This window comes from Macrotis lagotis, chromosome 4 (assembly GCF_037893015.1).
Source record: "Macrotis lagotis isolate mMagLag1 chromosome 4, bilby.v1.9.chrom.fasta, whole genome shotgun sequence".
NCBI classification, from domain to species: domain Eukaryota; kingdom Metazoa; phylum Chordata; class Mammalia; order Peramelemorphia; family Peramelidae; genus Macrotis; species Macrotis lagotis.
In genome coordinates this window covers 200,380,156-200,389,590 of record NC_133661.1, presented here as the reverse complement: position 1 = coordinate 200,389,590, position 9,435 = coordinate 200,380,156, and the positions used below count along the sequence as shown (strand labels likewise).

Genomic DNA, 9,435 nt, shown 5'->3' with positions numbered 1-9,435 from the left:
GCAGCTGAAGGGTTGGGAGTTTGGAGAAAGGGAGATTTCTGAATTCAGTATTTCTTTGACATCTTGGATTCTTGGGAAGGAAAACAAAATTTCCTTAATCTGGAACCTGGCAAGCATTTGGCTTCCTTCTGACCCACCAGACCATGGCTGATCTCTTGTCTCATGAGGGGAACAGGGGATGGGAATGTTGGGTAGCTGAGGCCAAGCTGGCCAGGCTTGTCCATGTCCTCAATTCTCACGGCTGTGTGTGTGTGTGTGTGTGTGTGTGTGTGTGTGTGTGTGTGTATGTGTTTGGATGGGTGGGTGGGACTGGTGTGGCGCCGCTGAGGCACGCTTGGCCGAGAGCCCAGAGCACTCTCTTGTAATCACAACATGATCTCGTGTGCGAAGCAGCAGAGCTGGCTGGGAGAGGCCGGCAGAGGCCCCAGGTCCAGTTCTCCTCTCTTGGCTCTGGCTTCCCCAGGGAGCTGCTCTGAAATACTTGCTGTGCCCGCCGCCGCTGCTGCTGCTGCTGCTGCTGCTGCTATGTACCCGGCTGTGAGTGGCCCCTTTGCTGTAGTCAGGGAGGAGGACTGGGGTCTTCAATGATGTGGGGGAGGAGCTGGTAGGCCTGCTGAAATCCAAATAGGGAGATTTGCTGCTGTGGGCAGACAGCTAGACACGGCTGAAAGTGAGGGTGGGGTGGGAAGGAAGCTTCTGTCAGGTAGTCAGTAGTGACTGGGATATACATTGGGACTAGGGGCCTTCAGCACCAGGAAAGTGGTGGGGCGACCAGGGAAGGAAGAGGGAGGCTTCAAATCCTCTCCAAGGATGTTGGGAGTGGAAAAGCAACTCCTACAGAGAGAGGGAGGGCCTACTGCTGACTCCCCACCCCCACCCAGTCTGCCTGGCTGACTCAATTCTTAATGTCCAGACAGCTGGTAGTAAAGGGCACCAAGGGGAAAGGGCCTATGGGATCTGCTTCTGCCAGTGTCCTATTGGTTGGACTGGCAGTAGCTGAGACCTGGGGAGCTGGGGGGTTGAGGAGTCTCAGGAGCCTGCCACAAGTGGAATAGCTGCTTCCTTCTCCTTGGGGTTCTGGGATTGGGATGGAAATAGCCCACCCCATCCAACCTCTTGAATCCCCTGGCAGTTTCCCAGCTACAGCAGGTTCCTGTTGCCAGAGGCAGAGCCATTTATAACTCCCCTTCCAGACTCAGCAGCCTTGCTCCCTGGAGAGCTCAGAGGGGGAAGGGCAGGGGAGGTAGCTTTATCACAGGGAACGGGGAATGGGGTGTTGCCTCAGGGTTACGCCGAAGTTTAGAGGAGCCTGGGTAAGAGCCTCACTAGGCAGCTACAGAATTCCTCTCCCCATTTAACCTCAGGAGGCAGTAGATAGCTGACAACCACAGGACATAGAGATGTTCACCGCCCTCCCCCCCTCCAATATCCAGGAAGATGTAGCTGAACTGGAAGTGTGTTGGGAATATGATAATGGACCCATCACCTTTGTCACTTCTCTTCTTTCATCCTGTGATCCCAACTCTGGCTCCCCTCCTGTGGGACAGCCAGGAGAGAGGCCTTAGGTTGAGATGGTCAATCCGAGGGGAAACTAAGGCAAAGGGGCCCCATCACATTCATGGTGGTCACTGCCCTGCAACTCTTCCAGACTGGGAGAGTTGGTAGGTTGTGGTCCAGGGGAGGGGGGACGAGAGAAATAGGGGAGTCTGGCAAGCTCGGGGCTTGGCTAATTAAAGAGCCCTCAGCACCTGAGCTGAACCAGTTGGCTTTGCAGGGGGCTGGGGTGGATGACTCTCTACTTCGAAAGAAAGAGCAGAAGGATGAAGAGCTGGACAGGAGAATTGTGGCCCTGAGAAGGAAGAACCAAGCGTTATTGCGCAGGTACCAGGTCAGCAGGGAGTTGGGGGACTGGGTGAAAACAGGGTGGGGGGGCAAGAAACCGAGTAAATGGAGGCTTGGGAAACTAGAGGTGGTGGATATAGGGGATGGGAGAAATAATGACCCAAGGGAGTGAGTTATCTAGGCTTTAAGATCACTTTAGAGCCATGAGGGCAAACCTGGGGTCTACTGGTAGGTCAGTCTCAGGGACTGTATTTCTCCATCTGCAAGCTTTGGTCTCTTTATCTGTTTATATTCGTGGTCATATGTTTAGTCATGGATTGAGGCTGGACACCTATGTATATTTTAGCACCTGTATACAGTCCTTAGGGTGGTGGTAACTTCTCATATTTGTCTTGGACTGTTTTGCCTTTTTCTTTACAAGGTCCATAGTAAAGGCTTAATAAATACCTATTCATTCATTCATTCATTCATTTGGGATATATGGTTCCTTCAAAGAAGCTGAGAGAGAAGGGTGGAGGCTGTGCCTATGAGATGCCCCAGAGAGTTGACTCTTACAATATCATCACACAGGAGATTGAGGAAGACCGGAGGCAGGCGGAGCAGGGTGGTATGGCTGTGACTGCTCCTCGGTCACCTCGGGGAGATGGACTCACCATTACCATTACCAAGGCTTGCAGTGTAAGCATGAGCTCATGTGAGTGTGTTTGGGGTGGGAGAGAACAGTCAGCTTGTTCCCATGCAAGGCTTTGTCTGATTCCACAAAGGTCTAAGGGCAAAAAGATCTTTTTAACTCATCAAATAGTCTTAGGAAGTGCCCACACAATCACTTAACCTTTCCTTAATTAAAATCAATTCAATTCTGTAAGCATTTACTAAGTGCCTACTGTGGAGGCAGCTAGGTGTCTGGGGAAATGGAATGCTGGGCTTGAAATCAGGAAGACCTTAATTCAAATCTCACTTCAGATGTTTCCTAGCTATGTGACCCACTTAATCTGTCTAGCTCTGTTTCCTAAACTATAAAATGAAGATGATAATAATAATAATTGACTCACAAGGTTATTGTGAGGATCAAGTGAAATAATAATTATGAAGCATTTATCAGTGTCTGCACACAGTAGACACTGAAGAAATACTTGCTCCCTTTCCTCTACCCTATGTTCCATCATTTCTTGTACTGCCTGACTGCTCCTCACCAGGTGACTGAAGACCTCCCTAGAGTTTGCAACTTCTCAGTCATGGCTAAGGGTTCTGAAAAACAGCTTCTTCCACCTCACTGTGCCTATTGTCCCCTTCCCCCTCTGTTCTTCACTGGCCTGCCTTCCTTCTTTTGCTCAAGGCAGTCCTAATTCTTTTCCTCTGAAATCAAAGATGGCCAGATTCAAACTTCCAAGAGTTAAAAACCCAGTCAGTAAGAGGAAAAAGGAGGAATCGGGGTTAAGGGACAAAGTCCCATTGTCTCTTCTCCAAAGATTTTCCAGCTCTTCTGTGACAGGGTCGCTAAGGCATTTCCCTACCCCCCTTGGGTGGCACTGGGCCTCCAGAACCTAATGCTGCTGGTATGCAAGCCTCATTGTGGAGTAGACTGGACTCCTATAAGGCTCTTTTGCTGATTTCCAGAGAGAGTCATTTATTGGCATAGGAAGATGATGGGGGCAGGGGGAGATGAGCAAGACCAAAGATACCTGGCATCCCAAATTCTAGCACATTACTCTGCCCATGGAGCTCCAAATTAGCATTCACTCTGAATGCTGAAGGGTTAAGGAACATATCCCTTTTAGGAGAAGCGAGTGGTGAGTGATAGGAGAACAAGCAGCCATCCCAACAGTCTGGGCTCAGAAGTAAACAATGAGAAGGAGCTTGGGGAACAGGAGGAAGAAGAAGATGAGGAAGAAGATGATCACACCTTTACCTTTCAATTGGGGAAGCGGGTCCAGCTGGCAGTGACCATGGAGAACAAAGCCAAGGTGAGGTGATACCCTGAGTGCAATGGGAAGGGGGTAAGGATAAATTGAAGGAGGAGCACAGAGATAGGGATCAATCTCAGCTTACTCAACTGCTCAGACATAATCAAAACTCAGGAACCTAGCTCTCAGCTCCCAGCTACTGGGTAACCAATCCCTCCTGCAATAGGAGGGATATAGTCCATCCCACTCTTTCAATTTGAAAACTTCTCTATTTTCTCCCTACACTCAACACCTCCAGGGCAAGCGGATTGTGTCAACCAAGGCTGGGAGCATAAGAAAGGAAGGCCCTCCAAGACTGGGCTCAAGCCTAGGAAACCCCATGCAAATAGCAATCACTATGGAACCTGGACAAAAGGTAAGACTCCCAGGATATGTATAGTTCAGTCAGGCTCATGGATTCCAGCATTCTAGGGGACTAGGTACTGCATTTTAAAGGCTGAAAGGAGGAATGGGCCAACAGGAAAAGTTATATGTAGTCCAAAGAGACATCTATTGCACCAGTGGGTAGTTCTGAGAATTTAACTGAGCTATCCAAGGAGTTTGAGCTATCCAATTTGCCAGCTATACCAAGAGAGTCACCAAGAAAGACCATGTACAAGGTGGCCAGGCAAAGTTTGTCACAGAGTTGGGAAACCCATCATTTGGACTGTATTTGCATGTGGAGATAGACATGAGAGAGGAAATTACTACTATTCATGTTCAGCCTACTACAGATGAATAAACCAGTTCTAAGAATGACCTCTGGGTGGCAAAAGTGCTTTTCCTTCTCATGTCCTTCCAAGCCTTCCAATGAGTGGTGTCATCACTCTCCAAATCCTTGCCCTTTATCCTGCAAAGATGCTGGGAACCCTTTGTTCCAGATATAATCTTTGCCTCTTTTCCTTTGTCCTAGGATATGGGGTCAGAGTCCCAGGAATTGGAGAGGGATTATGCTCGATGGAAGCAAGAGAGGGAACAGATTGACCTTGCACGCCTGGCAAGGCACCGGGATGCTCAGGGAGAGTGGCGTCGCCCTTGGGATTTGGACAAGTCTAAGTATATGTATGTGTTGTTGCAAGAGGGTGACCATGTGGCTGGGAAGGGAGCATGGACCAAGAGGGATGGTGTGATAAATTCTCAGAGGCAGGAGCCATGGGCCTGTTTTGGTGCTTCTTTGCCTTTTGTTGAGTTCCACATTTCAAGCTCCATGCTGCATATTTTGCATCTTATCATTCAGGATCCATGTTCTTCCATTCATGTTGTCTCTGGTCCACCTGATTATGGGGTGGGAGGTTCAGGCCTGGCCTGCAGAGGGATGTACTTTTTCCAATTGCCCAGGAACACTGGCGGAAACTTAGTTCTTGCTTCTCAATAGGTTTCAAGATACCAGCAAAGTCAGGGATCTAGGTGTGCCAGGGGGCAGCAACAAAAAGGGTGAGTAGGTTCCTTTCTGCTTTACATTCATCTTTCCCCTTACATTTTCTGACTCAATTTTGGGTTGAGAAACTTGAAGTATGGGTAAGGAGTAATGGTGGATGAGTAGTTTGGGATTTCCTCATAGTTTAAATAAGTTTCCTTTATGGGTTTTAGCTTCTCCCTTCTGCAGGGTATGATATTAGAGTCAAAAGACATGAATTGCAATCCCAAGCTCTGTGATGTGGACTCTTGAGTTTCAGTACAGTGACTGGCACATACTAGATAAGTTAACCTATAAAATGGGATTGATATTTGAATCACCTTTCTCACAAGGTTGTTGTGAGGACAATGTTTTGTCAAGCTTAAAGCATTGCATAATTGCAATAGTTATAATTATTCTTACTTGGGATCCCCAGCCTCCAAAGTCATTTCCTGTTCCATCTGTTCCCACAGGAATCAGGAATTACCGGAAGTTCCAGTCTCGACCATTGCCCCCTGATGAAAGAGGTAAGCTGGGTCAGAAGATTTGGTAAAAACCTGCTCCTGCACAAGATGCATACAATATGGATCCCTGGGATGGTGGATCAGTGATTCTGACATTGCTCTTGTGTGCTGTTTCCTCCATGAAGCCTTCCTTGATTTCTCCTAACTGAAAATGATATCTCCCTTCTAAAGTTTCCTTAGAGAATTTTTTTCAACCTTCCTTTTGACCTTACTAGATTCATTTTGAAGCATATTATTTATGTACTTTATTTTTCTCTAACTTGTTGGAATAAAAACTCTTTGATGGCAGAATTGTATCTTTTTTATCTGAATCCACAGTATCTGATAGTATCTCATACACAGTGAGTGCTTAATAAATATTTGTTGAATTTAATCAAATTAATTCTCATTTCTCCTCTTGTAGGTGGTGGTGCTCACAGTGGGAACCTAGGTAAACCCAAGGTGGTACCAGCCATGAGCAGTAAAGCCCGTGGGAAGGACAGGCTAACTGGCCGGGCCCGCAGGTAATAGGCACCAGGGTGAGCAAAATCAGGCTTTGGGTGCCAGGTGAGTATGCCCAGCTAAGGCTGATTTCCTTTTGCCCAACTCATTTTCTTTCTCCTGTCCCCACCTGTGACAAAGGGCACCAAAGAGCTAAAGATTCAGGTACCTGGTTTTCCTGTCCCACCAAGGCAGGGTCACTTCCTGTCTGAATCTATCCCTTGTTGCAGGTTAATGAGATGCTGGGAGAGACTGTCAGCAGCAATAGTTCAGTACCTCTGGGAGGCTGTGGTGTAATTACAATAGCGACATCCCTGGAGGTACTGCCAAGCATGCCTTTCCCAGGCAGCACAGGCAGGGACATGCCTAAAGTCCCCATAGGATGAAATAATGTGGGTAGGGTGATAAACAGCAGATGTGCATCCAGAAGCAAGGTAGCTTCAAGGAAATGGGAAGGGTGGGAGAGTTAGTTAGGCTAAATATGATAGTTCCCAGAAGTGAGAAGGAAAAGAAATCGTCTTAATTATTTTCATTTTGTTCTCAAACTGGTTGTATGAATGTTTATACCTAAGTTTTCCCTTGGGAGATACCTTATACTGAGTAGGGATATAGGATGCAAGGTGAGAGAAAGGGAGTAGTGCCTATCATGTGTTCTATCTTGACAGATGGGATTCGAAAGAGGGAGAAGAACAATTCTGCCCCAAGGAGGTGCTAGAGAGTCAGGTGGGTGCTGAGGAATTAGGAGAGTGAAAGGATCCTGAATTCATTGACTGAATTCAGCACCTGCTTGTATTTTTCTTTCAGGGATCTCACAACATAAAGAGGTCACAGAATGAAGAAGAGGACAAGCAGAAACCAGGGAGTCTGGAACACACTGACCAGCGTGGCATTCAGGAACCCAGCACTGGTCTGTGTAGCCTGGATGGGCACCAGAAAGAAAGAGAAGACAAGCTAGGCACTGGCAACCCAATGTCCAGTTTGGAACCTTCATCTTCCCAGAAGGTTGCACCTGTACTTCCTTTCTTCTCTCCAGGAGATGCCAACAGCCCTGTGCCTATGGCAAGTGGAAGCATTAAGCCCAATGCACGACCCAGCATCAAAGAGAGCAGCCCAGTCACCTTTCCTGACAGTTCAGAGCAGGTCGGAAAGCTAAACAGCAATATGGCAGAGCTGTGCCTCCATGACAACTCTGGACAGAAGACAAGGTCCCAGGAAACCACTGAGGATGACTCAGGCCAGGCTGGAATTCAGAGGCAGCTTGGCACAGTTAGATCATCCATTCAGGAAAGTCAACCAAAGGCAAAGAGTGACAAGAAGAGTGGTGAATAAGATGAACCCCATAAGATGGTGAGTGGACCAGCTCTCTTATACCAGGGAGCTTAGAATGGAAATGAAAGGAAATAATTAAGAACTCTAAACCTTGTGGATTGTTGGTTTGCTGTGCCAGGCTGGCTAAGCAGCTTGGCAAACTAACAAAAAGAGCTTGCTCCCTTTCTGATGTCACATGTACATTTGTGTGGGTATATCTTTGTACATGCAAGCTTATACACCTGTAGTCTTCCCTTAGTGGTACTTCAGATTCTGAAACAGCTGGCACCATATCCCAAACCCCTTTTAATGCATCCTACAAACCATTCCCTTCTACATTACAAAAGCAGAAACTGCTCATTGTGTTCAGGATCCCAGAACGTACCTATCTCATTTACCTACCCATCACTTCATTGAGTCTAAGATATTTCAACTTGACTAGCTTCAGTCCACCAGTTTTAGGGTTCTCTGTCTTCCTGATACAGTTTCAGTGGTAGACAATGGTGGTCAAGACCTGTGTTCTTTCCAACTCTTCTGCATTGTAACTCCACTCATCTAAGTAATACAGGACTTATTTTTTTCAGTACCCATAATTTTGCCATCTGCTCCCAAAGCTGTTTCAGGGAGTGAAAGGTGACTCAGCTAATGGAACAAGATGATTTTGCTAGCAACATAGAGGAAAAGAATTCAGTCAGTTGGCATAATCTGAGAGGAACAATGGAATCTGAACTGGCATTTTAGCTGGAGGATATTCCACAGAGTTGCCATTAGAGTGGGAATAGGATTAACCATTGTACCATTCCTTCTGTCTTTCAGGTTGAAGAGAGAAAAGCGGGAAAATCTTTTGGGCATCACCTCCTATGGTTAACTCCCTCGAGTACCTAGTATCATCCTTCCCTCATGAATCTCATTTCCTGGATCTCATCATTAGATTTCATCATGTATTTCCTTTTGCCAACTTTTCTCTCCTGAGCATTGCCCACTGCTGTCTTGTCTCTGACTTTCCTTGTTATGTTTTTTTACCTGCCAGAAGAGGTTTATCCTTTTGTCATAAAAATGAACCTTGGACAGTTCAGAAGATATGGGGTCCTTCTGGTGCATGACTGAAGAGGTGGAGTAGGAGGAATGGATGGAAACTCATGATCCTGGCTAGGCACTTGTGTTGCTAAATATGCTGCAGAATACTGGAAAGCCCTGGACTTTCTCCCTTATAGGATCACTACCACTACTTTCAGGGTGTGGAAATGAAATGTACATCCTGAAACTGATTGCTGCCTTTAAAAGAGGTCTGAGTGGGGCTGTGCTAGGTTTTTACTGTAGAGAATGAGAAAAAGATGGAAAAAAAGATTAGAACTCTGGGATTGGTGTGAGAGTAGACTAAAAATAATATTTCAAGGTTTGAGGATATTTCTGCTCATATGGAAGTAGGGTATCTGCGTGGGGTATAGTTTTGGACTCTAGGTTAAGGTAGTTGGTATAAAGCATTGGAATTCCTCTCCCCAAAGGAAAATATTGATTTAGAGGGGAGCCTGGCCTTGAATTCTAATGATCTCTAATTATACTTGCCTCCAAGAAGCAGTTGACTATCCAGATGTGGTGCCTTCTTCATTGAGAAATTTGTGTAGATGGGTGTGCATGTTTGATAGTATGGGATGAGGGATGTAGAATAAGGGACTGTGAGCAATGATTTAAGTTTTCTAGTGGTTTCCTGAGCTGGAGGGATCCAAGTGGGCTGGTAGTGAAGAGGTGTTATTTCACTTGATGGGAGGCAGCAATCACAACTTTGCAGAGTATTTTCCAGAAAGATGTCAGGAAAAATAAAGCCAGAGATTCAGGTTTTAACCCACATCAGAAGCTGAAGTGAATGGAGGGTAACTATGAAATGAACATACAAATAAAATTAAGCATTCCTGACCAAATGTGAACTATTTTCTGTGATATG

The 9,435-nt window shown here is 46.3% G+C and overlaps 1 protein-coding gene across 3 annotated transcripts; it reads left to right on the top strand.

Moving 5' to 3' along the window:
* The first annotated feature begins 372 nt into the window (after positions 1 to 372).
* Positions 373 to 9,435, top strand: CCDC9B (coiled-coil domain containing 9B). Of its 3 annotated transcripts, none has more exons than XM_074235099.1 (12): positions 373 to 537; positions 1,775 to 1,888; positions 2,413 to 2,520; positions 3,621 to 3,806; positions 4,045 to 4,161; positions 4,699 to 4,847; positions 5,161 to 5,219; positions 5,655 to 5,708; positions 6,109 to 6,208; positions 6,851 to 6,908; positions 6,990 to 7,532; positions 8,310 to 9,435. In XM_074235099.1, the coding sequence occupies exons 1-11, from the start codon at positions 373 to 375 to the stop codon at positions 7,512 to 7,514; spliced, it is 1,635 nt and encodes a 544-aa protein (XP_074091200.1). In that variant the 3' UTR covers positions 7,515 to 7,532; positions 8,310 to 9,435. The 3 variants fall into 3 exon arrangements, with proteins under 3 accessions (XP_074091200.1, XP_074091202.1, XP_074091201.1); XM_074235101.1 differs by lacking the exon at positions 373 to 537 and adding an exon at positions 817 to 1,661 and having other exon boundaries at positions 1,775 to 1,881; positions 8,310 to 9,434; XM_074235100.1 differs by lacking the exon at positions 373 to 537 and adding an exon at positions 818 to 1,661 and having other exon boundaries at positions 8,310 to 9,434.